The sequence below is a fragment of the Cloeon dipterum genome, chromosome 1 (assembly GCF_949628265.1).
Source record: "Cloeon dipterum chromosome 1, ieCloDipt1.1, whole genome shotgun sequence".
Classification (NCBI taxonomy): domain Eukaryota; kingdom Metazoa; phylum Arthropoda; class Insecta; order Ephemeroptera; family Baetidae; genus Cloeon; species Cloeon dipterum.
In genome coordinates this window covers 11,686,933-11,714,731 of record NC_088786.1, presented here as the reverse complement: position 1 = coordinate 11,714,731, position 27,799 = coordinate 11,686,933, and the positions used below count along the sequence as shown (strand labels likewise).

Below are 27,799 nucleotides of genomic sequence, written 5' to 3'. Positions count from 1 at the left end.
TCTTTTGCTGATGGTCTGGCCTATGAGGAGTGAGAGATTTCTCCTTGTTGATCCATGAACGGCTAGGGTTTCTACTTCTACTAAACCAGATTTTCGTGAAGAAGTGTTGTTTTCAACAGCATAGGAATCCAAAATCATAAACCCATGGGTTTTCTCAACCTACTCATGCCGCGTTCAGCATTGATATCTAGCAATTGACGACTCGCTGCCATGGAAAAATCTGCTAAAAGTAGTGTAAGTTTTACATTTTCGCATTTACTTTCCTCAATGAAACCGGACACAAAATAGTTTTACTCCTTTCCAATATTTGGGATACATATCTCAGGTTCAGCTTGCAGAAGAGACTGCGGGCGCTGTGGGCGAAGAGATGTGAGGGAAATTCCCACAATTCCTCACAAATGTTTTACCGTAAAATTCTAGTTTTCTACCGTTTAAAGAGGAGCAGATCAAAAGTTAAAAAGCCTTTCTTTCTGCACCTAAGCCTGTTTTCTTTGACAAAAAAAATTTACCAACATCGTCTTGTAATAGAAGAGTTATTTTGTTTTGCAATTATGTAGTTGATGATTGACTCGGATTGTGGCTAAGACACTTTGCAGGAATTATTAATTATTACATAATAATACAATATGACGAAATGGTGCAGGCAATATTATGGAGAAAGTGGAGAATATGTTTTTACATACATACATACATAATTAGAGTTAATCACTTAAAAGCGCCAGTAGAATAATAATTTAGATAATGTCAAACAGATTATACTTCTTAATTTTCTCAGTCCTCCTGACCCTCAAGTTTTCAACTAAAATTGAGTTTTTTTTCGCAACAAAATAAAAAAAAAATGTGTCCATCCATCATCAAAATTTGTACTGTGCGTTCATATCAGTAATTTTTGTGTCTTCTTGCTACAGGGGTCGTCAAGCTGCTTAAGAGAAGAAAATAGTAGTTCAATGGATGCGTCACAGCCCATCTCAGTGCCTGCAAGCAAAACGGATGAGTTAAGCTTGGCTGCTTCATCGGGTAACCTTTCCAGCAGTACAAGTCCGCAGCCGACAGCAGGAAAAAGATCTTCCAAGGACTTCATTTTTGGCAGGGTCATTGGCGAAGGGAGCTTCTCAACTGTGAGTTGCTAGGAGTACACTTTACTTCAGTTCGTTTAGACTTAAAAATGCTATTCATTTTGGAATGCTGACACTTTTTGTGCATATTAAGCTGGAGTTAAACTAAAATTGCATTCGTGTTTTAGGTATATTTGGCAAAAGACATTCACACCAGCAAGGAACTTGCCAGTGAGTTTCATCTGATCTTGTTGTGACATGGGTTACACATAGTAATCAATTCATTTCAGTAAAAGTCTGTGACAAGCGACATGTGATCCGCGAAAAAAAGGCTGAATATATCAAAAGAGAGAAAGAAGTTCTCAATATGCTCAGCGTGAATTTCAAAGCGACTGCACCATTCTTCGTTAAGCTTTATTGCACTTTCCAAGACCCCGATAGGCTTTGTATCCTTTTCTAAAACAAATCTTAAGATATATCGATTCCAAATTCTGTTGAGATTGTAGCCTTAACTGTTTAGTTGAAGATTTTACATTGACCTACGCTAAAAATGGAGAACTATTGCCATACATAACCAGAGTTGGATGCTTCGACATAGACTGTACTCGGTTCTACTCGGCTGAGATCTTGCAAGCCCTTGAACACATGCACTCACTTGGAATCATCCACAGGTAAGTGGTTTATCAGTGTACTGACCAACACCCTTCTAATTACCGCGCACATTGCAGAGACTTGAAACCAGAAAATATTTTACTTAATGAGGAAATGCACATTCTGATTACTGATTTTGGGTCGTCGAAAATCCTGAATGCGACTCACAGAGGTCAGGATGTGGAGAGTAATACATTTTAACGTGAGTCTGACAGTTGCATGATGTGTCCGTTTTAAAAATAGATGAAGAGCGAGCTGTCCGGCGACGAAATAGTTTTGTTGGGACCGCGCAGTACGTCTCACCGGAGCTCTTGACTGACAAAAGTGCAAGTCCAGCATCTGACTTGTGGGCTCTTGGCTGCATCATCTACCAAATGGTCGCAGGAGTGACACCATTCCACGCAGGGTTGGTTTCTTGCTGATGGATTTCAAAGAAAATTCTGACTTTAATTTCCATTTGCAGAAGCGAGTACATGATTTTCCAAAAAATTCTGAAACTTGACTATATTTGCCCTGATGGCTTCAGTTCCAGCGCGAAAGACCTTGTTGATAAACTTTTGGTAGGCTTTTCTCTGTGGTTAATGCCGTTTTCTTGTTTTTAACCAATGTGAATCATCATAGGTACTGGAATCTAGCAATCGACTTGGAGCCTGTGACAAGGAGGGATACCCTTCAATAAAGAGTCACCCGTTCTACCAAGGGATAGATTTTGAAACGCTTCACCAACAGACACCGCCAGTCATTTCACCTTACTTGCCTGGAACTTCCAGTCATGAAGAACTTCGAAGCAAAAGTCAAATACGCTGTGTAAGTGATAAAATTACAGTTTTAACAGTAGCTATGGCCATGATTATGGATCACATCTTACAATTAGCACCTCTTTTATATTTAACACTTTATCTGAAGAGAAAAACTAAAGCTGGGAATTTAAACTGTTTATAAAAACTTGTTGAAGACAATCTTGACAGTTTTAGGCAGGAACCTATTTTTCAAAGTAATTTATTTGATAATTATATCATGTGTTCAGGGCGTTGCAAATCTCTTTAGCTTCTGTAAAATTTTTTGATAAAACAGGCATATTTATAGCACAAAATTACTTGGTCACACTCAACTATCTGTTATGAAATAAAAAATCAACTTAACTGATGAAAGACAATAAGAAAATTATTTGAATAAAATGTGATCCATGTTTTACAAGATCTTACTGAAAGATCAAATTTAAACTCACTTCCTTTCACCTTTCCTCGACACTTACTATTCCTAATTCCTAAATAGCCGGTAAAATTCCTAATTACATCAATTTGGTTATGTAGGGCATTCCAGATAATCTAGAACCAGGTTTGGATGACCAGCAGTTAACTAGATTGCTTGGGTTGGAACTAAAGGAGCCCACCATACATTCAATTGTCAAGACCGAGTCGCCTCCACCTGTGCAAGAGAAGAGCAAGTCTAAAATATCCATTTTCCTCAATATGTCAGACGAAGAGGTAAATATTTTATCTCTGTAAGTGTGCAGATTATTGACTTTTATGCTTAACAGCTTAAACAGAAATTGGAGGAGCAGAAGTCAACCTCCAAGTGGCATCCTTTTGTTCAGGGGAATTTGATCTTGAAGCAAGGCCTTATCGACAAAAGAAAAGGCCTGTTCGCTAGGAGGAGGATGTTACTTCTGACGATGGGACCTCACCTCTACTATGTTGACCCGAATAACATGGTTTTGAAAGGTGAAATTCCATGGAGTTCCTCCTTGCGTGTAGAAGTAAGGAGTTTCAAAATCTTCCTTGTTCACACGGTATGTTTAATTGGTTGAATTTAAGTTCAAATGAAGCACTGACCCTCTTTACAGCCCAACAGAGTATATTATTTGGAAGACCCTGATGGGTACGCCTTGGAATGGTGTAAGGCCATTGAAGAAGTGAGAAAAGAAGCATATGGACATGAGCCTTAGTTGATTTGACATTGAGTACATGTGCACTGACATCAAATAATATAACTGTTATTTAAATTATTATGCAATTAAAAGTAATATTTAAATGATTTGTTTCGTTTCTTTATTCAGCTTGTGGGTGTTTAAATAACTTGCTGATTGCCATAACCACAGTACATTTAATTTTGAAAACCTCAGCGGCAGGACGCCATAATGGCAGAAACATCGGTAAAGTTGATTTTTTCAGTGATATTCTTAGTCTTGATGTTGTCATCCTGGTTGGCAATGAGCACCATGTTGTTTTCGACTTCCTTCCAGTTGTTCTTTCTGATCCACATGACAAGGCTGTTGTCTAGAGGTGGCAAAGTTAGAACTCGATGCATGTTCAGTCAACAAAACCTGATACTAACCATCAATGTCTCCTAACAGTCTGGCCAGTAGTGGCTTGCTGATGGTCTGGAATGTAATTCCAACAACATGGCAAACAAATTTTCTAATTGAGTCGTTGAACCCAGTGATTTTGGAGCACAAGTCAGGCATTGAGTTCACCTTCGTCCAGAACTGCTGGAAGTCGCATCGCTCAAGGATGTCCGCGAGGAAAACGATGTTGCTCACCTGCGTGTCTTGCATCTGTGCCCAAAAAAATTTATTTTAACTTGAAAGAGATTTAATTTAAAGCTCCTACATTTCTGTCACTCAACAGACATTTGCATAGTGTCAAGTCTGTGTGCGGGAAATTTGTGACGGCCTTCATGAGGATCAGGCACACGATGTCCAAGTTGTACTTGGTCGGGTCAAGCTGGTACAATTTCAAGATGGCAAGGTTCGCCTCCAGGTCATAGGTGTTCTCGCGCACTTGCATTTCCACATATTGCTCCAAGAGCACCAAATTTTCAGGGTTGTAACTGTGAAGAGATTTATTATTTTTGTGATTTAAAATGCAGAGTTTGTTTCACGAAAAGCGGACAGAAAACAAGAATCTAAAATATGTTGCCACGAGGCCGAGAGATGTTTGCAAACAAATAAAATCCAAATGCGGCTCACCGTTCAATCCCATTAAGTTTGGTGGCGACCATTTGACGCATATTTTCCACTTGAGACATTGCTTGAAGTTATTAAGCAGTAAAATGTTAGCAGAAAACGCAAAACTCACAACCGGAAAACTGTCCAGTTGAGCACACTGTACATAAAGTCATAAACAACAAATAGGCGTGTTTCAAATGAAGCACAAACACAGTTCATTGAACATTTCGAAATTGACCGCGAAATTTAAAGTTTGATCCCTTAACTATTATTTAGCAAGTTCAAAATATTTTTCAATATGGTGTGGTTTTGTACCCTACTCCTTATCACTTTCTTCGTGTTAGTATGTCCTTTGCCGTCAGGGGGCAGAAACGTTTTTTTAGCTCGATCTCGTGTCGTGTGCAGGTCGTGTGTGACGCAAACCCTAAACATTGAGACAAAATAAATGAGTGAACTGGAAACACATGGGTGCATGAAGCCGGACAGCTACGCGATTGTTTAATTTATTCAAGTTTGTTGCAACCAGGATTGCTGATTCGAATGTGTGCGGTTTAACGGTCAGAAAAGAGATGGATTTTACAGGCAAGAATATTTTGGCACCCATGGTAAAGGCAGGCACACTGCCACTGCGGCTTTTAGCCTTGCGGTACGGTGCCGATCTAGTGTATTGCGAGGAATTGATCGACTGGAAGTTGCTTCGGTCTGTTAGAAGAGAAAACTGTAAGAACAAAATGTATACTAACTTGTTAAAATTTAATCGTGTTAAGTTTAGCACTGTTAGGAACTGTTGACTTCATCGACGAGTCAGATGGGTCTGTTGTCTTTAGAACTTGTTCGAGTGAGACATCTCGGGTCGTTCTGCAACTGGGCACCTGCAATGCAGAACGAGCGCTGTTGGTAGCAAAAAAATTGTAAGAAAATTTTATGTAATCATTCTGTACAGTTAAAATATAATATTATAATAAACTGAATATAACTATTTGTACCTAATTTTAGGTGCACTATTAAAAAGGATAAAAAGTATGAAAATAAAGAACCCGCTGCAATCCCTAAAATTACTATACCTAATTTGATTATGGCCGTTCTATAGATTAAATTTTGTAGCGTTTATTTAGGGATTGAAACGAAAATATTTAAAATTAGGCGTGTCTCCCGTGACTTCCATCCCCTATTCACTCCTGATTTAGGTGCGAAAAGTGCAATCCTAAAAAATTAGTCAGTAACTCCCTGGTTTTATATTTTTATGTTTCCAGAGAAAATGATGTTGCTGCCATTGACATCAACATGGGATGTCCAAAGGAATTCTCCATAAAGGGTGGCATGGGCGCTGCCTTACTGAGTCAGCCTGAAAAAGTCAGAACTATCATTACGACGCTAGTAAATGGTTGCAAAATACCCATCACTGCGAAAATCCGGCTCCTGCGTGAACACAAAGAAACGCTCGCTTTTTGTAAAATGCTAGAAGAGTGTGGGGTGTCGGCAATAGGTATCCATGGTAGACTCAAAGAGCAACGACCAAGGCATGCCAATGATAATGGTGCGATTGCCGCTGTAGCTAGAGAACTGAAAGTACCTGTAATAGCCAAGTAACCTAGAAATATTATAATTTGGAAAGCCTCTGTAAGTATGCTAATTTTCAGTGGTGGATCGATGGAAATATCGTGTTTTGAAGATATCAACAAGTTTCGAGCGGCCTGTGGAGTTTCAAGCGTCATGCTGGCCAGAGCCGCTCTGTGGAATGTGTCTATTTTTCGCAAAGAAGGCATTTTACCTCTAGATAATGTCATAATTGAGTACCTGAAATTAGCTGTGAAATATGACGGCACTGTGGGCAACTCCAAGTACTGCGTTCAGTCAATGCTGAGGGAACTGCAGGAATCGCCAAGAGGCAAGGCTTTCCTTGCAGCGCAAAGCCTTCATGCCATATGGTATGCTAAAAGCTGTGATATTTTTTTCTCTTGCTAATTTAGTATATTTTACATTGCTCAATTTTAAGGTGCAAAATTTTAGTCTAAATCTGCATTTAAATCATCTTATTGCCAAAACGACTTAAAAATACTATAGGTGTAGAATTCATGCTGAATTTTTGTTAAATAATTTTATTAACTTTTCAGTTCGCTTTGGGACCTAGGAGACTTTTGCAGTAACATTCAAGAGGAACGGCGAAAGATGATTGGAGCAGTCAGTAACGGAAAGGCAGAAACAATCGAGGGCGAGAGAACGGCAAAGAGACGGAAGCATGAGCAAGATGATACTTCAAGCACAGACGTAGTTGCAACTTTTCTTTTAAATGGACATGAATGGCATTAACTCTTAATTTGCAGATGGTTACACTACCTTGTATATATCAAAGAGGACTGTATGTGAAAAAAGATGCTGATCTTCCCAAAACAAGGCTTCTCATGTGGTCCAGGCAGAACAGCTTTGATCAGCCTGCATACTCAACTACGCAAGTTGAGAAGCTTTTCCGTGCTGTGCTAGAGGTCAACAACGTCAAATATACCTCAAGCTATTGGTAACTTGTGTCCATAATCAAATACTAATGAGTTACATTATTTTTATTATTTACCAGGGAGAAGAATAAACGCTTTGCTGAGCAAGGCGCTGCTTTGGTTGCTCTTGTGTCTCTTGGATTGGAATCAAAGGAAAAAGCTCTGAAGGAGGGAAGCCTGTTATCTTCAGACTGACTGGTTCCTTAATTCCTAATTAAAAGGTTTTTATAAAAACTTCTTGCTGGCAATATTTTTTTAAAACTTTATTCAAATTTATCAACAACTCTCTGCATTTCGATTGTGGCAAACGGTTGTTTAGCATTCACAAAGGCGATTGCGATTTTAGTTCTAGCCCCAACTTTACAGCCTGCACCACATTTAAACAAATTAAAACTAATTAATGATATGATACAATCTTCGAATTATTTAACTATATGGACGGCTTTTTTCTTCACTCGCAAAAGGAGCTGCTTTAATCATAAAGTTTAACCGTTATTATTTGAGTGTTGATTCGGCTAAGGGACTTATAACACAGATGGTACACGCAAAGCTCATGCTCAATCTTTTAAGTCTAATGTGAAAAATTTTCGAGAAAATTTACAAAAATCGATTGGTTTAATATCGTGGAGTGTATAACTGCTGATTAGGAGACTTATTTGTTTCTTCCAACAATTATTGCAAGGCTCATCCACTAACTGTGGTATAAAAAATATGGGATATCCAATTTCCAAAAATCAACAATGCTTTCAATGAATTTATTTTTGTTGCCATTGGGGGAATAATATTAAGAGCAAACTTTTGGCATAAACTATATTATTAATAGACCCAGGAGACAGGAACCCATTGATGTTCGGTAGTCATGTTGTCCAAAAGCTCTGCAACTTTGCGGAAGGTCACATCAAAGTCTTCGTTGATAATGACTTGGTCGATGAACTTCTCGTAGCTTCGCTGCAGGAATGAGCTCTCATCTAGAGTTCTTTTAAGATCCTCCTCCTACAAATTGTTTTTATTAGTCGCCACTCACTTGACTCATCACTCGCTAAATTCAATGCGACAATCAACAAGAAACATACCTCGTAAAGAGAAGCCAAAGATTCTAGCGTCCTTGCCCTTCGCGAGCTGTACCGAATTGAGCTTGCTCGCTCAAACTAGAAATAAGAAACTAAATAATTTTTGCACAAGGGTTAGTAAAAAAGTTTTGATCTACTTTTCCTTGTAAAAAATACATTTCCACTCTATTTATGCCGCAGACTAATAATATCAAACAATGAACAATTAAAATAAGAAACTCACGCCCAAATTTCTGCTTGCGTATGGGTTAGTGCCATATTCATAAATATTCTTCAGCTCCTCCAGTCCAGGGCTGGCGATAAAGATGACGTAAGGCATGAACTCTTGGGAGTTGTGCAAAATTTTCAAAGCCTGCGTGCACAAAGCCGACATTAGCACATGCGTGACGAAATTAGAGCTGCGTCTCTTACCGCCGGACTGCAATCCAGGACGCACATTTTGCCCGAACGGATGACCGAACGAATTGATTCCAGCTTGGTGCCGTACAAGTGGCCATTATGTTCGCCGTACTCGAGAAACTGGTGCTCCTTGATCTCCCTCTCAACGGACAGTCTGTCCTGGAACCAGTAGCTCTTGCCATTCTCTTCTAATTCTCGCTGCGGCCTGGACGTGTCTAGAACATTTTATTTTTACGGTCGATAAAGGCGAAACAGATGCAGGCAATGCGCACTAAATTGCGAGCTATAAAAGTTAGTTAGAGAGTGAGGCTCTTGCAGGCACCTGAAGTATCGGCTTTCAAGTTAAAAGGGCAGCTGAACAAAATCGAACGAAGCCTGCGAATTTATGTGCTGTTGGAGGTGCCGCATTCACGCCTGCAAGGCGCAAAGCTGCGGCCACCAATAACACTTAACAGTATTTTTAGAAACCCTGTTTTCTGTGTCTGCGAGATAAATGGCTTCCTTGCCAACACAAAGAACTGTATTTTTAGGATTGGGAGGTAAATCCATGCAAGTTTACATCCAGTAAATGAGTAAACTTAGCATGCGCAAGCTTTCGCGGAAAGCTGAATTGAATCACTGCCGTCATTCATAATCCAATTATTTCTCGCGAGCGAGCAATCAGTCCAACACTCACAAGGGATGACAGCTGCGAATTTCTCCGGGTCCGAGTTGATGAGTCTGTTTTTGAGCGTTCGCCTTCCCACGCCGTGACAGCCGACCAGCGCCAGGGTTTTCCTCCTGAAAGGCGGCATCCGCGTCACTTCCTCGTACATGACCAGCTCCGCTTTGTCAAAATCCGCGTTCTGCTTCATCTGATACATCATTTTCTTCTTCTTCTTTGAGATCTAGCAGTTAATTTAAGTCATCATATTGGATTTTCGCATGAGAGTTGAGACCTACTCTTGTTCCGCAAATTCCGATCGTGTGGCAGTAGTCTTTGTCGGGGTCGACGAAAGCCTTGCGGCGCTCCTCCAACTCCTGCGAGGGGATGAGGCCCGCGTGGCCGCTGCTGCCGACCAGCTTGGCCTGCCACCAGTTAGGGTCATTTTGGTTCAAAATCTGAAACAACACGTGTGTGCGTCAAGGACCAGTTGTTAGTGGAGAGGGCTGTGTCGTTATATCTCACCTGGAGGATGTCTCCGTGCTTGAACTCGAGGCCGATCTCTGGGCAAGGCAACAGAGTGTCCTCCTTGGGGTCGTAGCTGAAGAGCGCCCTCATGTAGCACTTGAGGGCAGAAAGAGAGGCATGTTTGTCAGCCACGCTGAACGAGTTCGCTCCCGCCTTGCTAAATATTATCTTTTACCTCAAGCACAAAAAGCAGCCACCACCCATGCATTTTTGTTTCAAAGTACACGCGCGTGAAATGTATAGCTTGAAGAGAGAAAAGATTTATGGGATGTGTGAGTCTTTTTCAGCCGCAGAGAGTTTCAGAAGCTGATGGATGTTAAGGCGTTGAGAGCAAAATCGTGTTGTTCAAGTACCGCACTCCCCGATTTATTTGAATATTTTTTTTCGCTAAACTTTGACCGCTTGATGAAAATCTACGTGCCGGTGAAACACAAAAACTTACTAATGAATTTCTGAACATCAAAGTTCAACATTAAATTTAAAAAGTTTAACAGCCAGTTCATCATTCTAATAATACCAAGTATCCCCCAAGTACATACCAGTTCAGAATAAAGCTACAATGCCAAACGTGACTGAAAGATGATAATGGCGTTCTAGAAATTGAAAAGCTTGATCAAGAGAAGTAAAGTTTAGGACTACATAATAGAAGGAGTTTTGTTTGAAGAGAAAAAGCTTTTGTAACACTTGTGTGCGTGTGCAAATCACTGCCTTTGCCACTGCGAAGGATTATTAGTAAATATTTATGCTGGCCGTTTGCGAGTGGAAAGAGGGCTGAAAGAACTCACCAGGGTGGTGGTGCCATCGTGAAGGGTGAGCGAGGCGGGCGGCGCCTTCTTTACCTGGCCCTTAGCGGACACCTCGGGCTCGACGCTGGGCACTACCTTCAGGGTGAGCGACTCGCGCGCCTTTGCGATCTCAGCCTGCAGCTCATCAGGGGTGCGCACGTCAATGCCATTCACCTCGCGAATGATGTCACCTGCGTGCAGCAACCCCTGCCGGTCGATCATTCCGCCGGCCAGGATCCGCGCGATCACCAGGTTGCCGTTCGCGTCCACCTCGATCGTCAGACCCTGTCGATCAAGAGGGGATCATTTATTACTTTGTATTCAAAACGTCAAAGATCACTTGGTTGTATATTGGGCTTTATACTTTACGAACGATAAGAAATTTAAAATAAGTCGAAATTACGAAGGTAAATATTTGTTAGGATATTTGTGCGGAACTAATGAAGTTTAGTGATTTTAAAAGAAACATATAAGTCTTGTGGATGAACAATTTATAATAAAGACCCTTTCAGTTAAGAGCAAAACATAAGCAGGATTGTTCTTGACATCGTTTTCCTTGTTTTACAAACAAACGCTTTGTTTAGACAAAGTTAGAGATAATTTCATTTTACTGCTATAGTTGTCACTAAAATCCCACAAAAAAGTGAGTACACTTTTGAACTTCTGTGGTATTTTGATATCTTGTTTAAAACTTAAAACTAATCAAGTTATTGACATCTTATGCTTATAACTGAAGAATACCAGTGCCGTTCATTTTCAAGGGATTTAAGATCGAGAAACTGAAGGTGAAACTATGCTTCTGTGAAATAGATCCACTCCGTAGGGAATTTGAGCTGAACACAATTGTTTAAAACTAGAGCACAAGAGCTATTGCCGCGCCACGCCCTTGGAAGGGCTCAGCGCAGGCAATCAAGAGTCACGAAATTTACTAAAAAAATAAGTTAATGTTTTAAATTTCCCTTCTCTGATACCAAATTTAAAACTTATGTTCCAGGATAATTTGAAAAAAAATGTGGTTCATTATTTGGACTTCAACGGCGGAAAAATATTTTCTAATTTTTGCTTTCTTACCGTTTTTGTTAAAATGAAAGGCAAAAATTTTGAATCAAGCAACTAAGCATAAGCATTTTTAAACTCCACAATATTTAAACTAGTTTTTGTTATTCACACTCCCGTGGGCACTTTTATCACATCTTTTTAAACCAAAAAGCGATAAAAGATAATATTCCAAAGTAAAATGAACGATTTGATTAGTTTATTTTTTGGTATATTCTCAATTTTTCCGTCAATAAAGTTATTAGTTTTTTTCCGAGAAAAAATGAATGTGGATCGAGCCCACGAGAAAGTAGTTTTGTATCAAATATAATCCCTGGGGTTGTGCGTGGCAGGTGGGGGAGGGAGGCTTTTGTACAACACAATAGTGCGCGCGACCACAAAAACAAGTGCACGCATACCCTATAACGGTTGAACGACCAAACAGGTGTCGAAAACATCAGACAATAAAAAGGAACTGTTATATATATTCCCACAAACAAAAACAAACAAAAGAAAGAAACTGAAAAGGCCGAGTGCTTACCAGGGGCTCATTGGCGTTTTTCCTCAAACCGACCATTCGGACGGCGTCCAGAGGGATGGCGTCCTCGATCATGGTGTCCTCGGAAGGCGAGTGCTCGGACGCGGGGGAACTGGACCTGCTGACGGGCTCTCTGTGCAGCTTGGCGACCTCGTCGTGCGTCTCGATTAGGGCCTGGAAGTGCGGCTTCGAGATGATCCTGCGGAGTTCGAGCGCCTCTTGACTGGGGTCGCAGCGGCGCGTCAGGTCGTGGATGAGGCGCGAGCTGTTGGGCAGCACAGGTTTCGGGGCTTCCACGGGCGACTCGAGCTTGTCCTGCGTCTACCAATTTGAAACACAATTTGATTGATGCTCAGCTCACCAGGACGGACACAATGATATTCGAAAGCAATTTAAAATAGCGAGCGACGCCTCTCCGGCAGCATCAGCGACCGATGGAAAGCGAAAAAGCACAGCCACTCCCTGCGCGTTTAATTCACAGGCGACGTCGCCTGCCGAGTGACGTCACAGGGTAAGCATGCGGAGGAGGGGAGAAGGTATACGTGAATCGCAACGCAGGAGTAACTTTGTGAGAGAATTCCGGCGTCTCTGTATTGTTGTATGAATAAGACTCCCTTTTTCCCTGGGTGCGCGGAAGGAAATTCATAAAAATGTGGGATAAAAATACAATGGTTCTCGAATTGCGATATACTTTGTTATTTTCTCAGGTGAAATTCATTTAAAATCTCATATTTACCACACTATTCAAGGTTAAAGTATTGTAATTTTCACTGGGTTTCCCCATAATCAAGGGTAATTAAATACGACGATACGATGAGACAATTACGTAAATTTATATAATAACTGTCAAAAATTGCCAGTTTTTCAGAAACAATATCTGGCTGAATTATTTTAATATTTTTCATGAAGAACATTGCTTTGTTAGAGGCAAGTAGGTGGTGTGACAAAACATTTTAAGGCTTGTTAACTTGGTGAATCACTTTATGGCTATTCAGGACCTTGACCTCATTCAGATAATTTAAAGCAAGTATGCTCTGCTGCCATGCACGACATTAAGAAGGTCAATAAATGCAAATCAAGATGACAGTGTCTGGAGCAGAAGCTATTGACTAATATCGCAAATTTATATTTGAAATCGAAAATTTTGAATTCTGTTGAGTCTCAAAATTTATTTTTAGCATGGGCTCGCAGTGAAGGGCCTGAACAAGTAGTTTATTTTTCTTATAATGATGAGCCTCTTAGCCACGACTTGATAGCTTTATAGATACTTCAAGTTCAAGTGTTCAAGTCCTCGAATTTCGGGGAGTTTTGATCAATGAGAGGAAAAATATATAGATATATGATTACTTTCAGTCAGGAAGCGTGTTTCTGCTTCCAGAGCAGTGTTGACAGCACATGGCAATAACAAAAGGGTCACACTGCACTTGGAAAAGTAAACAAAAAGTGTGTATGCTCGCGATCAGCGAGTCCAGAGGCTTCTTTAAGTGGCAGTGGCACGCTTCTCACAAGACCAAGTTGCAAACATCCGCGCGCCCAATATGCGTGCCACGCGTTCAAAGCAAACAAATTTTTTTGTCGCCTAACTTGATTTATCACAATGGCATCCGCCCCCAAAATGACTTGTGAAAAAATTGTTTGTTTTGAGAACAAATTATTTTGATTCGAAATTCAAAGACTAAGAAGGAGCAATTTTTGTCTTGCCATGTATATCGCTAATTTGTATTATGTAGTTCCTCTTCATCTTAGTAATAAATTTTCGAAGCCATACAAATTCTTGAGTCTCGTTTGAAAGTACGATCCAAATCCAAAAAGGCCGCTACGATCGAAGCAAAGCTCTATGATTATTTTTCATTTCTTTCGACAGCATGCCCTGCCCATTCGATTTGCATTAAGCACAGAAGCAGCGCTAGAGCAAACTACGCCACACCAGTCCACCCCTTCGTCTATCACGTCATTACTGGTTGGAGAATTATGTACATACATACGGTGGAGAAAATTTCAATGCGATCACGAAACGTTTGGTATTAGGGGACACGCCAACTAAAAAGCAGGCATGTGTTGCGCTGCCGGCGGCGCAGCACTCGGCTCTGCGGTCGATTGAGTGCCGGACAGCACTGATATGTATATATTTCATGAATAGTGAAATACCCAACCCACCTTGACCAAGGTGCAGACGACAGGGCTGTCCATGAGGCCGCGCAGGAAGATGAGGTCAGTGTCCTTGGCCTCGGTGAGTTCGGCGAGGTCGTCCAGACTCTTCCGCACCTGCTCGAAGGCGTCTGAGGGAAAAGTGAAAATATATTAATCGGGACGAAGCGCAACCGGACACGAGACGCTGCGCCTACCTTGGGCCGAGGACTTGCTCAAGGCGGAGGACTGCATATTCCTGTGCTTGAGAACGCCCATGCCTGTCTGTCGGCGTGTGCGATTTCAACCCTCTCTTTATGCCGGGCCTGCTGCTAGATCGACCAGCCGAGCGAGAGGTGAAACCCCGACGTGACGTAAAAATCCACCGGCATGCGCACCAAATGATCAGCGTGCATTCATTATTTCTCACGGAAATAAAGGTTTAACTATTGTTTTTAATATAAAATATCGATTAAATTTATTTTTATTTTTGTCTTTATTTTTCGATTCTTCCTAATCTACAATTTGAGAACATTTTAAAAGCAACTAACCATGTGCTAAAACAGACTCAATTATGGGCATTTTTGTAAGGAAATTTTCTCAAAAATCTAATTAATTATTTGATGAAAAGATCCTATAGCTTTTTGGTGTTTACAAAGTGTGAAAATTGTTTTTCCAAAAAGCACTTAAGATCAACAGCCGCAAGTATTTTAGGAATTTCCGGAGTTTCGTGCAGCTCCTGTGACACATTGCCTTTTCGTGTTTCAATTCAATTATGATGTGCATATCTTAAATTAGTTCATTTTAATTTAATTTCAAGTTAGCTCAAGCCACGTAAAAGGGCGTCACACAAATTCAACAGTAATTATAATGAGTCGGCGTACAATGCTGCATTTTTGCATCTCTTATATTTTTTACACCGCTGATATTAAACTATCCAGTATTAAATCGAGATCGTCCCAAATGGGCTGTAATCCGAAATTTGACTTAATATCTAGAGAAGATTTGTATACACTTAATTTAAAATAATGATGACCAGAGTAATTTTGACAAGCGCGGCCAAAAAAATATGCTTAGAAACAAAACCATATCCAAAAGAAAACAATTGAAGTTCAATAAACTTGCTATAATATATCATTGAAGTTGCTAAAAAACCTGTGTCGAACCCTGCTAAAAATTATAATTGGATCGAATAAATTTTCCTTCCTTAATATAATAATTTTACTTCAAACCAAGTTGGTTCTTGACACAAATGACGTATTTCTCCGGAACTTTTTGCATCCTGCAGAAAAGAAAAATAATAATTTTCGTCAAGCTCGTCCCCGGCCATTATGAGCACTTACTTCAGATCCTTGAGTTTCATATCACACACTCGTTTGAGCTCCAACTCCTTTTCCAGCTTCCTCTCTGCTTCCATTTGCGCCTCCAATTGTTTTTGTTCGCGCAACATCTCCATTCGTTTCTTCTTCTCCAACATTTGCTCTTGCAGCGCCTTTCTGTATTTCAGCATTTCCTGAAAATAACCCTCAATGAATTTAAACTAGCTCGCAGACACTCACACGTGCTGACCATTTCGTGCTTCTGCTTTTCCTCCTCTTGCGCCTTCTTGTCTTCTTCGATCTTTTTCATCAAATCATTCACTTCCTTCGCCTCGCGCTCCATTTCCAATTCTTTCAGCCTCTTTTTCTCCTCGGCCTGCTTTGTGCGTGCCTCGCGCAGGTCTCTCTTCAGTTTCATTTTCATTTTTGCCGACTCCAATTCCTTCAGCCTCCAAGCTCTGGCGGCCTTTTTTAACCAAAACAAAATAAAGGGTTGAGATGAATTAAATGTGATTAGCAAACCATCTCCTGTTTGCGCTCCACCACCTCCGCGACAGCTTTCGCCTGCACCTCCTGTTGCCTAACCTGGCAGGCGTGCAGCCTAGCAATCTCCAGCTCCTGGGCAATTTTCGCCCTCCGCTTTTTCTCTTCCCGTTCTGCCTGTCGTGCCGCCTTTTCCTGCATGTACTGTTGAATCTTGAAATGTAATTAAAAATTTATATTATGTTTTCCGCTGAAGGCCATGTTTAACAAAAACTGACTCTTAAGTTTGCCAATTTTTCCTCCACGATTTCTAACTGGTGTCTGTGTTTTATAGTTTCGTTCATTTTGTTTAGTTCCTTTCTAATTTTCAACTGCTCTTCAGCTTTTTTCTTCTTTTCCTCTGCTTCTCGAATATCTAGTCGTTTGTGCATTTCTTGCAGTTTTTTACTCTCCTTTAAATTCGAAGATAAATAAAGCTGAAAATGTTGAAGTAATTTTGCTACTTTTAGGTATCTCTCGTGCTCCGTCATCTTTTTCGTCTCGTTCTCGTTAATTTGCTGCACTAGATTTTGCACATAGTGGCTGCGCTGAATTTGCTTGCCCTCGCTTTTTTTCGCCTGGATTTGCAGACCCTTGACTCTTTCCTCCTCCATCATTCTATCCATTCTCTCTTCTTCGGCTTTCTGCCTTTTCCTGCAAATTTACAATTTAATCATATAGTGGAGAATTTAACATTAATTGTTCATTCACATCATTTGCTCCTTTTCAGCCATTTGAGCGTCACGTATGGCTTGACATTTCGTGGCCAGAATAATTTTGTTTGCCCTCTTGATATCGTCCTCTTGTTCCAACTGCATTTGCCTTGCTCTGGCTAAATAGTGATTTGCTTCAATTTGTGCCTCAATATTTTCTGGATTGCTGGATTTCTTTTGTGGCTTTTTCTCTGGCCACTGCAAAATTTGTTTCGGCTCTCCTTCAGTTTCGAAATCTCTCTAAAATTGTTAGGATAAGGTACATGAAAACAGATCAATGCAAAAAATCAATGCTCATGTGGTAATGAAAAATACCCCTTACCTCATTTTTTAATTTTTCGTTGTTCAACCCTCTGTGAAGCCTCAAAATCTCATTTTTTGTGAGGCATATAACTTTTTGTTGCGTTGGCTTTAACCTCATCATTATCAGAAAATATTTTACACAAAGGATGGTAAGTTAAGGTGAAACTAGACGTTTTGCGTGATTTAAAACACCTTTTCGTCGTCACTATGGCAACAACTTACAGCAATACACACTAATTCTATCATCAAAAGTTTTCTTCCTTTCGCGCCACTGTCCCCCTACCACAATTTAAACTTTTTCAAATGTGCCCCGCCTCCCTTTACTCTCAAGTCGAAATCAACAAGACGACGAGAACCCAGTTGCACCATTTCTTACAACTCTTTGATTGCTAGGCTCAATTTGCGTCACAATTTGTTGCTCTCGAACGGAAATCATCCGTTTGTGATAAAGCTCAACCTGCCTTGCTATCCTCAGTCATTTATTGTGATATTAGATCGTTGAATCTATAAAATTGAAGTGATTATTCCGTCCCAGTTGTTGACAGTGAGTTGCTTCGTTTCTGATTTTATTTTCGCAGTCTAAACAAAAAGAATGATTTATATTCTTCGTTCATTGTTCATTCCTGTTTTCAGCAAGTAAGAAGTATATTGGAAAATATGGACTCTAATCCAGAGAAAAGCACGCCGCCCTCGACGCAATCGCCGTGGGGAAAGGTTACTCAACCTGCAACAGCGACAACCTCTCTCACAGAAATTATGTCAGAACAGCTGGCAACAGATTTGCATAAAAAGTAATTATTCATGCAGCATTATTATGACAGCTTCTAATTTTGGATGATTTTGATTCCGCAATCAAGTGATGCTGATTAAATTCCGTAATTTCCCAAGGCTCATGAAGCATTGTCCCAAGAGAATTTGCGACACATATATGTGTATTCATATTTTGTAATCAAACTTTTGCATTGCTTTTACGGGTGATGCTAAATTAGTGATATGCTTGGAATTTAAAAAAATATGCGGCCTCCTTTCCTTTGTATGCTTCTTGGCCATTTTGGGATTTCAATCGTGCAAATTCTCAAGTTGTGTGCGACTGTGCGGAATGTGTGATTACTGTTTGTGTTATATGCCTTGGGGTGTCAAAACTATTTCAGACCCTCATATTGTCTGGTTCCCAGGTCGCAATACTTCATCAGTTATTACATAATTAAATTATCTGCGTCTGCGATGCTTTCAAGTAATACAAAAATTTCTCAATGATAATTAAGGGAAATTGATATCACTTTTCTGTCATTCATATAAAATATACTAATTTTTATAAAACTGTTCTTAATCAGGGAGGTCGATAAGTACACAAAGTCGCTTCTTTCTGACCCCTTCGAAAAAGAAGTGGCATGCTACATTGCTCCTGAGACCAGTGACTGCGAAAATGATTTAATGATCGCAAGGATGCTGCAAATGCAGTTTGACAAGGAGCATGATGAGGGAATCAAAAGAACAGAGTCCAAATGGAACGGCACCTCAAAAGGTATAGAAAACTTGCTGGAAAGTATTTCTCATAACAAAGATTTCTGCAGTCACTGTCAGCCTCGATAATTTCCTAGTGTCTGGTGAAAATGACGATGACTCAGATTACGAAGATGATATGGACGACCGGAAAAGACATTGGGACACCTTTGAGGTAATCAGAGAGTAAAAAAATTAGTTTGCATGCTCAGCAAGATCGTTTTTCAGGCTTCCGAAGCAGCTTTCCCAACAATTCCGAAGTGCGGCTACACAAAACCAACTGAAGGAAAAGGAATTGTCACCAAGCATGATATCACCATGGCAAACCGCAGAAATGCATGCAGAGTTATGGAATTCCCACCTGAATTCCAAACTGGAGATGGAGGAGGCTTTGATATGCGTCTGTCGAATCAGGTTTTTATTTATAATATATTATTGTGCGTAATAGATAATATACATGCATTTTCCCTAGGTCTTCAACTCACTGAAGCGCCACTCCAAGATCGACCAGGGCCGTCGCTCAAAGATGCATGATAAATCTGAACTCTCGACTTCCGAACAGGCCGTGGATCCGCAGACCAGGATCATGCTGCACAAATGGTTCGACAACGGCCTTCTGGAAGGCGTCAGAGGTATCATCAGCACCGGCAAGGAAGCCGTGATTCTGCACGCTGAGGGTGGAAAGTGAGTGAGCATTACTATCTGAATTTTACAAGACTAACGCACTGTCAAAATTCAGGAAAGAGGATGGAACACAATTGCCGAAAAACTGCGCCGTAAAAGTCTTCAAAACCACCATGAACGAGTTCAAGGAGCGGGACAAGTATATCAGGAATGATTACAGATTCAGGGACAAGTTCACCAAGCAGGTGAGTTGGCTTTTTTATTTTCCTCATCAAATCTAGCTAAATCACTTTAATTGTTTTAGAATTGCCGCAAAATGATCGAGCTTTGGGCGGAGAAAGAGCTCAGAAATTTGATCAGAATGAAAAACGCTGGTATGTTTAACTTTCGTTTGTCAGAATCAGTCTAAAGCAATCTGTTTTAAACAAAATTTTCAGGCTTGAGGTGCCCTGCTGTGGCTCACTTGAAGAAACATGTATTGGTCATGGAGATGATTTCCGACTCTCGTGGACCCGCTCCCAAACTGAAGGATGTCGTGCTCAGTGATGCTGAGTTGAGCGTGGCTTATGAACAGGTCATTGAGGTAAGTAACGATTTTATTTTGAGTGACTACCATGACCAATGAAGTATCTATTAACGAGTTTACTAATTTTGTAGTGCGCAAGTACCAGTCCAAAAATATAATATAGTTCTGCTATTTTTAAGGAACTCATAAATTTGCATTCATAAAATATTTTGTGTCAATGCAGTCTTGCTCAAATTGGTTTTAGTAGCAGTATTTATCAAAACTTATAAGGAAAATAAATTTTATAATTAATTATTAATAAATTTCTTTGATTAAAATTTTATGAATTTTGGAAAACTTGTGTAAAAAAAATTTCCTTGGGAGTCGAGTTTTTCAGAAAAGAAAAGCTAATAATCTTGGTGCGCAATGTGATCACAAACTGCGTTTCCTTCTCCTGTGTAAAAAAAACGCCTAATCATGTAGAATTTATTTTAATCAGGTTCTTTCCCTTCCCTGCCTTAGTTTGTCAAAGGAATGTACCAGAAGGCTGGACTGATCCACGCTGATCTGTCTGAGTACAACATCCTGTGGTGCGAAGGTGACTGCTGGTTCATCGATGTTGGTCAGGCCGTTGAGCCACGCCACCCGGGCGCCCGCACCTTCCTTTACAGAGACTGCACCAACATTTGCACGGTATTTTGCTGTCAACTTAAGTTTGGATCGAATTTCATGCCAAATATCACACACAGTTCTTCAGGCGAAAGGGGTTGCCAAATGTGCTCAGCCCTGATGAGCTGTTCAAGCAGGTGACCGGCCTCAATGACGACCCAAAAAAGTGCATCGAGGACGCGGTTTTGGAGCAGCAGATCAAGGAGTTTGAGAGAGATGAGGAGCTTCTGGCCCACCAAGAGCCAAGGAACCACTATCCTTTTGAGCACTGCTGGCAAAAATCGTTGGAGGAAAACAAGGCGTCCAAAGAAGCGGCTGGCCTCAGCTCTCACACAGTGGAGGTGGAAGCCACAAAAACATAAGCCGCTGGAGACATTCAAGAGCAGAGCCAAAGTAGCTAACAGATGTAACCCATTCTTAAAACCGAAAATGCGATATAAATCCTATCAAAAGCCTGGTCTGATGCATATTTTTTTGCATTTGCCCAATACTGCGATAGGTGTTCCTCATTTTTTTGTGCGATATTTGGGACTGACAAAAAGTAGTAGATTACATCATTGCATTGGTTCAGCCAGTAGTTTTGCTAAAATGTTACTTGAACTCCAAGATAAGTTTTATTTGAAAGTGAAGCCTCAAATTTGTAGATTTTTTATGGATTAACCCAACTACACTACACCTAAAGTTTTTGTCTCCAATGAGTTAGCTACTTGGGAATTTTTGTCCCCAAATGGAAAGCGTCTGTCGAAATATACATTCAAAATTGCACCTTGGACATTTTATTGCACTTCACCTCTGTTCAATATCGTTAAAGGGGAAATAAGTAAACTTTGAGCGAAGCAACATGTTTTATTAAAAACAGATCTTAAGTGTAACACAGTTTTGAAAAAGACCTATGAAGCTACTGAGATACAACTTCACACAATCATGTATGTACAATTTTGCCGAATTTAAGCACACTTTCATTCCACGTCCTCCCATTCGTCATCATTTTCGGTATGTTCTGGAAAATGTTCAGTTAATTTTAAATTGAGAAATTTATTGGACTGGATACCAATCTGATTGCTGCCCCATGTATTGTTGTCTCTCCTGGGCTTTGGCTGGAAGTCAGAACGGTTACCTCTGTTTGTAGGGGGACCTATATCAACAAATTGTCAAAATTTCGCAGATAATTTTCAATTTATTTTTCTCACATCCTGACCTCCTGGAGTTAATTATATCTCTGAGATCTCTTACTGGTGCATCATCTAAAAATAGAGAATTAACGAAAAGCCTCAAGAAGTACAACCAACCAACCTGGGCGGCTTCCTTCACTCGGGGGCTGCGTGTCTCGCACCCATCTGTCGCCCCCTGGAATACTGCGCGACTCTGAATGGGGGCCTCCTCTGGCTGCAGGGTTGAATCAGACATAAGTAATTCAACAACATTGAAGTTATCAGACCTCTTTGCTGGTAAAAGAATTTTGTGCCATTGCCACCGCGTTGCAAGCCGCCTCCAAATGAGCCTCGGTCGCCGCCCCGCCCTCGCCCACCACGATTCCTAGAATTTATAAATGATATTGATGGGACAAGGAATTAAAAAATTTCGTCCTCACTGGTTTTGTGGAGTTTGCGGTTGTGTGTCGTCTTTGTTGTTGTCCCACTCGCGGCGCCAGTTCCCGTCAGCACTCTGCTGTCTCCTGATGCGTGCCTCGTCGATGGCCGCCCGCTCCTCGCGCCACTTTTGATCTTTATCATGCGGCCCACCCTCCATAGCGGACCGCGAGAAGTTGTCACCCTGGAACTGCCGGTTGCCCCGCTGGCCACCCCTCTGCCGAGGAAAGCGACCACGCTGAGGCTGCTGTTGATTCTGCTAAATAACGGAAAAGGACCCAAAATGTCATTATTTCTTCACCCCCGAAATGAGCGGTAGAAATTTTGTGTATTAGTCAGAGTGAAATGCTAGAGTTAAAAACCTTGAAGCCGCCACCATGCCCAGAAGATGCAGGGTTATTTTTGTTAACTCCCTTCTCTTTCTGAAATAAAGTCGAAGAAGAATAATAACGTTCAAAAAAATTGTTGGGTTTTAGTATTTGCAACTTTTACTTGTTCTTTATTTTCCTTGGGACCATCTCGCTCCTCGTCAGCCAGGAAATTGTAGCCTGGATCTGGAGGAGGTCCTCCACCCTGAAAACCCCATCAAAATATATTCATAGCTCCCACAAATATGCAGAGAACTCCTATAATACTATAGATTTTCAAAAAGAAGCTATTTATCAAAAATATCATTAAAAGACCCACTGAAGGCACAAACCTCTCCGAACGAATGCACAGGTCTGGCCTGCATGGACTGCTCAGCACCAGTATCCTGACTGCTGCTACTTTCTGAGTTCTGTCTTCGAGGGGTGAACTTCTGTTTGCACTCCCGGTCCCTCGACGGTGTCTTGTTAGTAACCTTGCGGACCACAGGCTTGCGATCCTCGTCGTCGCTACCCGACTCAACCTTGACCTGGCTACTGATGGTCTGCGCGTTCTTCAGGTCCTCCTGCACCTCATTGTACCGCTTTCTGATCGCCTCATTCTTCTCTCGCATCTTTGCCATTTTTTCCGTCAGCATTGCTTCCTTTTCCAAGCGCGCTGCCTCCGAAATGTCATTGTCAGCAGCTGCTGCTGCTTCCACTTCGCTCACTTCATAGAAACATTTTTTGAATTAAATGACGGGATAAATTCAATTCATTGCAATTATATGGCTTCTCCTGGAGCAGTTTATTAGATAGGGAAAAAGACTTATGTGAAACAGTGTTGGAAAGAAGCCTAAATAATAAATGAATGTTATCGTTTGTGTAATGTATTTATAACTTGAGGGATTTTTTTACTAAATTATATTTTTTTTCTATCAAAATATATTAAATTGCATTTACATTAATGACTTAAGAAATGACCAACGAACAATTTATAGAAATACTTACTTGCAAAGCAGAGTTGATTATTAGGGTTTCCCGTTATTCCAGTTTAAAGGGAAAAAAGCACTGAATTTAAATGGAACCTTCTGACAGATGGTATCTTTTTTGCAGTTGTCTTGCCTGTGGGTTTAGGTGTGGTGTGGTAATGATTCAATACCACTAATAACCTTCTCGAGCTGCCCGCTCTAGATAGTAGTAATTTAATATAAAAATCTAGGCAACCGTATTAAAATCGTTCAGCAGTTGTTGCGTTTGGCAAGGACTATCGAAGCAGCGAGTTTTTGTTTTGTTTACCACTCCTGCTGTCAGTGTCGCTGCGCTGACTGCTACAACATGCACTCCCCTCTCCCCTCTTCCATTCATTCGTTGGATAAGAAATCGGTGATCTAATGCAGGATCAAGGCAAAAAGCATGTTCATTATTACATGGCTTTTATTGTCTCTCTTTGTCGTTGACAAATAAAATTGGCAAGAATTTAGTTGCCCAGGAATGTTTCATAACAAGTAATGAAGAAAACCCTAATATTAAATTTGGGGATACTGTTTCTTTGTCTCCCTTTTCAACAACCCTTATCTTTTTACTACAAGGGCAGTGTTTGAAAAATCGCGTGCTGGGCCTACTATGCCTTTTCATATCTCTCCTGTCAATTCAGAAAAACTAAACGCATAATATATTTAAAAAATACACAAATTTGAATTGAATTCAATGCCAGTTTTGTTAACTTGGAATTTTCACTCTAAGTAGGAAACTAGGTATTAGATCTAACGATTTAGAAATTTAATAACCCTGACTAATACGCCAGCTGTAGGGGAAACACATGTTACAATAAAGTTTCTGAAACTGAAAACAAGAGGTCGGTATAGGAGCATAAAATTAAATAAAAGGGGTAGATTTCATATTTTGTAATATCAAGAGTTCTGTTGTATTACATACATACACATTTCTAAGGCTAAGCTTTTATAGACTTGCAACGTAGAAGTCAACTGCTAACAACTGGCTTCCTGGGCAAGTGACAACAGGGAACTTACAATATCTATTTTTAATAAAAAAAATCCACCATTATTCTTAAGTCAAATTACTTCCAACGCCAGCAGGGTCTGCAGGTTCCAAGTCTTCAAGGTACAAATCTTTATTAGAAAGTAACTCAAGAAGCTCATCATCTTTCTTATTGCTCTGGGTGTCATGCTTCGAACCAAGACTCCACAACGATTCCAAGTCATATTTTTCTCTGGTTGCTCTTGCAAAAATGTGCAAAATGATGTTGCCTGCAACACAAATGAAAACTAAATATCTGTAGATTTACTTTTCCGCATCGTTAAATCATTACCTAAGTCCATAGCTAGCCAATCTGCTTGTCCACCATTGGTCGTGCCCTCAACGCGTGGCAAGATGTCACTTGAATTTCTTTTTTTCTTAAAAACTCTCCTCACGAGCTGGGCCAATGATATCCTGTGCCTCACAGACCGACCAGTGACAATCACAATTTGGTCTGCGTAGCACAATTCATCTGGAACTTGGCACACAAAAAGGTCGATGGCACCTTCCGAGTGCAAAACGTCTACCAGGTGCTCAATGTCGAAGACTCCGCGAACACCTCCTGTTAATTCAAAATTTGGTTGAGTATTGAATATTAAATAGCAGAAAAAATTGATATTACTGGTTAAGTCAAAGTGTGAGATTAAATCATCTTCATCTTCCAGAGCAGTCTCTTGGGTTTCTACATTGGCAGCCTCTTCATCAGCTTTTTGGCGTTCAGCTTCCGAGTCCAAAATGAGAGGTGCGTTATCTCCGCTTAAGATTTTGTATTTTGTAGATAAAAGAGTCATCAGAGCTTCGTCTATCATATAAAAGTGTGAAAAAATGTTGCCATTAAAATTAATTCATTTTTCCAACTCTTAAATTGGACTGCCAAAATTGTTCTCACCACCATTGTCCTCATCGGTAGGATTTTTTGAGGAAAAATTAACTGATCTAATCTCTTGAACATTTCTACAGCTACAAAGGAAATCAGTTTTTCTTGAAAGCTGGGCAATGCTTCTACTTAGACGTAATGTAGCACCCAATGACATGAGACGGTTGATTCCAATCATGGTTCACACGCTGCAATCATATACATAACACGAAATGAAAAAATGACATTAAGTACATCATATACATATATCTATATTCAAATCTACTGAAGGTGGAGCAAAGAGTTGTTACCTACATCTCTAGATATACATTAATATCGTATAGCTATAATTGCAAAACGTGCAAATTATTTAACAGAAAATTATTAACCGAACACTGATATCTTCAACAGAGCAGAACACCATGCTTTGTTTTCTTCTACATATTTTACTTGCTTTTATAACCAATAGATGTCAGCCAATGTCAGCTTCGCAGCATTCGAGGACCGGCAAAAGAGGAGAAAGTTGGTAACAAAAGCGTGCTTGGTATTGGTCGATGCTCGATTTTTCACCGGCTCACGGGCTCACCACACGAGGGCGTGACTGTTCTCATTCTCAGTGTTTGTGGATTGCTGGTCTGTGACCGCTTGCTGTGACACGACACGTGTATTTTCGATTTTAATTCCTCAAAAACCAAAAAATTTAATTCACAATCCGTAGATTTTCGATTACTTAAATTAAATATGAGTTCGAAAGTCAGTGGAATACGGGGCGGGCGGTCAAGAGTGGTACCGGATGACTGCCCCATCAATGTTGTGCAAATCAGCGGGCTGGTAAGGCATTTTTCTAACACATTTTGTCCTTTTTTAAGATTGAACTCTTTCCAGCCAATGATGAAAATGATCAAACACTGTCACGAAGAAGGCTCTGGCAGCGTTGATGTTGCGCAAGGTGCCCTCTTGGGATTAGTTGTGGAGAAACGATTGGAAATCACTAACTGTTTTCCCTTCCCAAAACAGGACGACTCTGTCGATGAAGGTTTTTCTAATTGACTTGCACGTGAACACTGCTTTGAATATTAAATCAATTCATAGATGAGGCGTACCAAATTGCCATGATGAAGAAATTGAGGAGAGTGAACGTGGATCATTTGCATGTGGGCTGGTACCAGAGTGCGGATGTTGGAAACTTCATCAGCTTACCACTGCTGGAGTCGCAGTATCATTATCAGAATTCCATCGAGGAGTCAGTTGTTTTAATTTATGGTACAACATAATTAAATAATTCGTTCTTCGCCTTTGCTCACCAACCCATTTTTGCCTTTTAGACACTCAAAAGACTGCAAGAGGATTCCTTTCTCTGAAAGCGTACCGTCTCACTCCGCAAGCTGTTGTCATGTACAAGGAAGAGGGTTTCACTCCCGACGCTCTGAGGAACCTGAAGGTTGGCTACGAGAGCCTGTTCATTGAAGTGCCCGTGGTCATGAAGAACTCCTCCTTGTCCAACATTTTATTGAACCAGCTATCGGACATGGTCCCTGAAGAGGATGGTCTTGGCTTCCTGGATCTTGGAACATCGTAAGAAGAAAGCACAGGGGCCTTTTGGAAATGTTTTATTTTTTTTCTTTGAAGGTCTGTCTTGGAAGGACACATGAGGTGCATGATGGAAAGAGTTGACGAACTCAATCAGGAGGCCATCAAGTTCAACCGCTACCAGCAGCAAGTGCTCAGACAACAGCAGGACAAATACAGATACATGCAGAAAAGGGTAAGTTGCTTTTTTATGACATAATATACAGGCAGCTTAATAAGAAGGGAAGTCAAAATTTAAAAAAATATAATATCACACGCTCTTGTACCGTACAGTGGCTGTTTTGCCCCTGCAGCCATCATCAGCAGTACTTAACCTCCACAGTAAAATTCGTAGTTACAGTCATGGCTATCTTTTGTCAAAAAGGAATTAAAATTTTAAACATAAAAATCTAATCATATTTTTTGCTGGTAGCTCATAGCAGCATGAATTTTAAACTATTTTTTGTTTTGAAAAACACCAGAATATTGGTGTTAAAAACTTAGGCTAAATTTTAAGTGGTTTGGGTAAACTTGGCAGAAACCATACAATAGAACATCGTCAATCACTTTCTTTCTAAATGAGAAGAAAAATCATATTACAATTTAATCCAGTTTCCTCCCAGCACCATCAGCTTGGCATTTTGATCTATTTAGAATTTTCTTTGTAGGCGCAAGAGAATGCCGCGAGGCAAGCAAAGGACGAGCCTCCCCTGCCCGACGAGGACATTAACAAGCTGTTCCGCCCGCTTCCGACGCCACAGAGGCTGAACCCAATGATTGTCGCCGGACAGGTGAACGCGTACAGCTCACACGTGGCCCAGTTCTGCTCGCAGGCGATGGCCAAGCTCTTCGTCACGCAGACCCTGCAGAAGGCCAAGGAGGACACCGGTTCAGCCAAGTCACTGCAGTAGTGTCGATAAGTGGAAACCACCTTTGTAATCATTTAATATAATCTCGACAATGTCTTCAA

General features: G+C 40.6%; 9 protein-coding genes across 16 annotated transcripts; 4 read left to right on the top strand and 5 right to left on the bottom strand.

Moving 5' to 3' along the window:
- Window positions 1–38: 38 nt before the first annotated feature.
- Pdk1 (Phosphoinositide-dependent kinase 1) lies at window positions 39–3,743 on the top strand. Of its 2 annotated transcripts, none has more exons than XM_065484263.1 (12): window positions 39–234; window positions 909–1,118; window positions 1,244–1,286; window positions 1,346–1,501; window positions 1,582–1,726; window positions 1,784–1,878; window positions 1,950–2,112; window positions 2,170–2,266; window positions 2,328–2,513; window positions 3,020–3,193; window positions 3,247–3,498; window positions 3,553–3,743. In XM_065484263.1, the coding sequence occupies exons 1-12, from the start codon at window positions 211–213 to the stop codon at window positions 3,652–3,654; spliced, it is 1,647 nt and encodes a 548-aa protein (XP_065340335.1). In that variant the 5' UTR covers window positions 39–210; the 3' UTR covers window positions 3,655–3,743. The 2 variants fall into 2 exon arrangements, with proteins under 2 accessions (XP_065340335.1, XP_065340326.1); XM_065484254.1 differs by having other exon boundaries at window positions 41–234; window positions 1,784–1,893.
- On the bottom strand, window positions 3,735–4,840 carry eIF3k (eukaryotic translation initiation factor 3 subunit k). The gene is made up of 4 exons (XM_065484451.1): window positions 4,678–4,840; window positions 4,319–4,538; window positions 4,044–4,263; window positions 3,735–3,985 (listed from the first exon to the last, which is right to left on the bottom strand). The coding sequence occupies exons 1-4, from the start codon at window positions 4,734–4,736 to the stop codon at window positions 3,828–3,830; spliced, it is 657 nt and encodes a 218-aa protein (XP_065340523.1). The 5' UTR covers window positions 4,737–4,840; the 3' UTR covers window positions 3,735–3,827.
- Window positions 4,841–5,050: 210 nt separating this feature from the next.
- Window positions 5,051–7,387, top strand: Dus2 (Dihydrouridine synthase 2). The gene is made up of 7 exons (XM_065484291.1): window positions 5,051–5,376; window positions 5,429–5,567; window positions 5,910–6,242; window positions 6,297–6,584; window positions 6,771–6,924; window positions 6,981–7,171; window positions 7,229–7,387. Exons 1-7 carry the CDS (start codon window positions 5,226–5,228, stop codon window positions 7,341–7,343), a joined length of 1,371 nt encoding a protein of 456 aa, XP_065340363.1. The 5' UTR covers window positions 5,051–5,225; the 3' UTR covers window positions 7,344–7,387.
- A 502-nt stretch (window positions 7,388–7,889) lies between these two features.
- On the bottom strand, window positions 7,890–14,630 carry vari (MAGUK p55 subfamily member vari). Of its 2 annotated transcripts, none has more exons than XM_065484231.1 (11): window positions 14,492–14,630; window positions 14,304–14,425; window positions 12,150–12,467; window positions 10,574–10,858; window positions 9,786–9,884; window positions 9,560–9,718; window positions 9,294–9,504; window positions 8,630–8,832; window positions 8,442–8,570; window positions 8,222–8,296; window positions 7,890–8,141 (listed from the first exon to the last, which is right to left on the bottom strand). In XM_065484231.1, exons 1-11 carry the CDS (start codon window positions 14,550–14,552, stop codon window positions 7,965–7,967), a joined length of 1,839 nt encoding a protein of 612 aa, XP_065340303.1. In that variant the 5' UTR covers window positions 14,553–14,630; the 3' UTR covers window positions 7,890–7,964. The 2 variants fall into 2 exon arrangements, with proteins under 2 accessions (XP_065340303.1, XP_065340314.1); XM_065484242.1 differs by having other exon boundaries at window positions 10,628–10,858.
- Window positions 14,631–14,775: 145 nt separating this feature from the next.
- LOC135939759 (cilia- and flagella-associated protein 45-like) lies at window positions 14,776–17,401 on the bottom strand. Its single transcript, XM_065484314.1, has 8 exons — window positions 17,150–17,401; window positions 16,826–17,067; window positions 16,579–16,768; window positions 16,354–16,527; window positions 16,115–16,288; window positions 15,843–16,058; window positions 15,617–15,786; window positions 14,776–15,555 (listed from the first exon to the last, which is right to left on the bottom strand). The coding sequence occupies exons 1-8, from the start codon at window positions 17,249–17,251 to the stop codon at window positions 15,495–15,497; spliced, it is 1,329 nt and encodes a 442-aa protein (XP_065340386.1). The 5' UTR covers window positions 17,252–17,401; the 3' UTR covers window positions 14,776–15,494.
- Window positions 17,402–17,498: 97 nt separating this feature from the next.
- On the top strand, window positions 17,499–21,196 carry LOC135939733 (serine/threonine-protein kinase RIO3). Its single transcript, XM_065484278.1, has 11 exons — window positions 17,499–17,674; window positions 17,764–17,921; window positions 18,465–18,655; window positions 18,705–18,808; window positions 18,862–19,047; window positions 19,106–19,317; window positions 19,373–19,502; window positions 19,562–19,631; window positions 19,695–19,840; window positions 20,285–20,455; window positions 20,512–21,196. Exons 2-11 carry the CDS (start codon window positions 17,788–17,790, stop codon window positions 20,791–20,793), a joined length of 1,626 nt encoding a protein of 541 aa, XP_065340350.1. The 5' UTR covers window positions 17,499–17,674; window positions 17,764–17,787; the 3' UTR covers window positions 20,794–21,196.
- A 61-nt stretch (window positions 21,197–21,257) lies between these two features.
- LOC135939788 (coiled-coil domain-containing protein 9-like) lies at window positions 21,258–23,697 on the bottom strand. 4 transcript variants are annotated; one of them, XM_065484358.1, is made up of 10 exons: window positions 23,376–23,696; window positions 22,721–23,094; window positions 22,513–22,593; window positions 22,383–22,442; window positions 22,023–22,279; window positions 21,870–21,967; window positions 21,725–21,817; window positions 21,622–21,675; window positions 21,483–21,566; window positions 21,258–21,431 (listed from the first exon to the last, which is right to left on the bottom strand). In XM_065484358.1, coding segments are annotated over exons 1-10 (1,143 nt in total). In that variant the 5' UTR covers window positions 23,377–23,696; the 3' UTR covers window positions 21,258–21,390. The 4 variants fall into 4 exon arrangements, with proteins under 4 accessions (XP_065340430.1, XP_065340437.1, XP_065340445.1 ...); XM_065484365.1 differs by lacking the exon at window positions 22,383–22,442; XM_065484373.1 differs by lacking the exon at window positions 22,383–22,442 and having other exon boundaries at window positions 22,023–22,276.
- A 559-nt stretch (window positions 23,698–24,256) lies between these two features.
- On the bottom strand, window positions 24,257–25,720 carry 312 (ribosomal silencing factor RsfS-like protein, 312). 3 transcript variants are annotated; one of them, XM_065484439.1, is made up of 5 exons: window positions 25,650–25,720; window positions 25,294–25,469; window positions 25,027–25,206; window positions 24,697–24,966; window positions 24,257–24,634 (listed from the first exon to the last, which is right to left on the bottom strand). In XM_065484439.1, exons 2-5 carry the CDS (start codon window positions 25,457–25,459, stop codon window positions 24,435–24,437), a joined length of 816 nt encoding a protein of 271 aa, XP_065340511.1. In that variant the 5' UTR covers window positions 25,460–25,469; window positions 25,650–25,720; the 3' UTR covers window positions 24,257–24,434. The 3 variants fall into 3 exon arrangements, with proteins under 3 accessions (XP_065340511.1, XP_065340493.1, XP_065340502.1); XM_065484421.1 differs by having other exon boundaries at window positions 25,576–25,710; XM_065484430.1 differs by having other exon boundaries at window positions 25,572–25,699.
- A 161-nt stretch (window positions 25,721–25,881) lies between these two features.
- Window positions 25,882–27,799, top strand: eIF3h (eukaryotic translation initiation factor 3 subunit h). The gene is made up of 6 exons (XM_065484391.1): window positions 25,882–26,091; window positions 26,146–26,296; window positions 26,353–26,523; window positions 26,586–26,835; window positions 26,890–27,025; window positions 27,498–27,799. The coding sequence occupies exons 1-6, from the start codon at window positions 26,002–26,004 to the stop codon at window positions 27,738–27,740; spliced, it is 1,041 nt and encodes a 346-aa protein (XP_065340463.1). The 5' UTR covers window positions 25,882–26,001; the 3' UTR covers window positions 27,741–27,799.

Bases quoted from the DNA above. Each gene is read 5' to 3' on its own strand.
- 312 (XM_065484439.1), bottom strand. From the start codon at position 25,459: ATGATTGGAATCAACCGTCTCATGTCATTGGGTGCTACATTACGTCTA. The intron at 25,207-25,293 runs GTGAGAACAATT...TTTATATGATAG, and splicing joins TACCGATGAGGACAATGGTG to ACGAAGCTCTGATGACTCTT. The intron at 24,967-25,026 runs GTAATATCAATT...TTGAATTAACAG, and splicing joins CTCACACTTTGACTTAACCA to GAGGTGTTCGCGGAGTCTTC.
- Dus2 (XM_065484291.1), top strand. From the start codon at position 5,226: ATGGATTTTACAGGCAAGAATATTTTGGCACCCATGGTAAAGGCAGGC. The intron at 6,243-6,296 runs GTAACCTAGAAA...GCTAATTTTCAG, and splicing joins AAAGTACCTGTAATAGCCAA to TGGTGGATCGATGGAAATAT. The intron at 7,172-7,228 runs GTAACTTGTGTC...ATTATTTACCAG, and splicing joins AAATATACCTCAAGCTATTG to GGAGAAGAATAAACGCTTTG.
- LOC135939759 (XM_065484314.1), bottom strand. From the start codon at position 17,251: ATGATGAGGTTAAAGCCAACGCAACAAAAAGTTATATGCCTCACAAAA. The intron at 17,068-17,149 runs GTAAGGGGTATT...TAACAATTTTAG, and splicing joins ACGAAAAATTAAAAAATGAG to AGAGATTTCGAAACTGAAGG. The intron at 16,769-16,825 runs GTGAATGAACAA...GTAAATTTGCAG, and splicing joins GCTGAAAAGGAGCAAATGAT to GAAAAGGCAGAAAGCCGAAG.
- eIF3k (XM_065484451.1), bottom strand. From the start codon at position 4,736: ATGTCTCAAGTGGAAAATATGCGTCAAATGGTCGCCACCAAACTTAAT. The intron at 4,539-4,677 runs GTGAGCCGCATT...ATCTCTTCACAG, and splicing joins AAACTTAATGGGATTGAACG to TTACAACCCTGAAAATTTGG. The intron at 4,264-4,318 runs GTAGGAGCTTTA...TTTTGGGCACAG, and splicing joins GTCTGTTGAGTGACAGAAAT to ATGCAAGACACGCAGGTGAG.
- eIF3h (XM_065484391.1), top strand. From the start codon at position 26,002: ATGAGTTCGAAAGTCAGTGGAATACGGGGCGGGCGGTCAAGAGTGGTA. The intron at 26,524-26,585 runs GTACAACATAAT...TTTGCCTTTTAG, and splicing joins GTCAGTTGTTTTAATTTATG to ACACTCAAAAGACTGCAAGA. The intron at 27,026-27,497 runs GTAAGTTGCTTT...TTTTCTTTGTAG, and splicing joins ACAGATACATGCAGAAAAGG to GCGCAAGAGAATGCCGCGAG.
- vari (XM_065484231.1), bottom strand. From the start codon at position 14,552: ATGGGCGTTCTCAAGCACAGGAATATGCAGTCCTCCGCCTTGAGCAAG. The intron at 14,426-14,491 runs GTAGGCGCAGCG...CTTTTCCCTCAG, and splicing joins GAGCAAGTCCTCGGCCCAAG to ACGCCTTCGAGCAGGTGCGG. The intron at 9,505-9,559 runs GTAGGTCTCAAC...ATTAACTGCTAG, and splicing joins TCGGAATTTGCGGAACAAGA to ATCTCAAAGAAGAAGAAGAA.
- LOC135939788 (XM_065484358.1), bottom strand. The intron at 21,567-21,621 runs GTGAGAAAAATA...TTGTTGATATAG, and splicing joins TAACTCCAGGAGGTCAGGAT to GTCCCCCTACAAACAGAGGT. The intron at 21,432-21,482 runs GTATCCAGTCCA...AACATTTTCCAG, and splicing joins ATGGGGCAGCAATCAGATTG to AACATACCGAAAATGATGAC.
- LOC135939733 (XM_065484278.1), top strand. From the start codon at position 17,788: ATGGACTCTAATCCAGAGAAAAGCACGCCGCCCTCGACGCAATCGCCG. The intron at 17,922-18,464 runs GTAATTATTCAT...GTTCTTAATCAG, and splicing joins GCAACAGATTTGCATAAAAA to GGAGGTCGATAAGTACACAA. The intron at 18,656-18,704 runs GTATAGAAAACT...AGATTTCTGCAG, and splicing joins ATGGAACGGCACCTCAAAAG to TCACTGTCAGCCTCGATAAT.
- Pdk1 (XM_065484254.1), top strand. From the start codon at position 211: ATGGAAAAATCTGCTAAAAGTAGT. The intron at 1,287-1,345 runs GTGAGTTTCATC...AATTCATTTCAG, and splicing joins CACCAGCAAGGAACTTGCCA to TAAAAGTCTGTGACAAGCGA. The intron at 1,502-1,581 runs GTATCCTTTTCT...GTTTAGTTGAAG, and splicing joins CCAAGACCCCGATAGGCTTT to ATTTTACATTGACCTACGCT.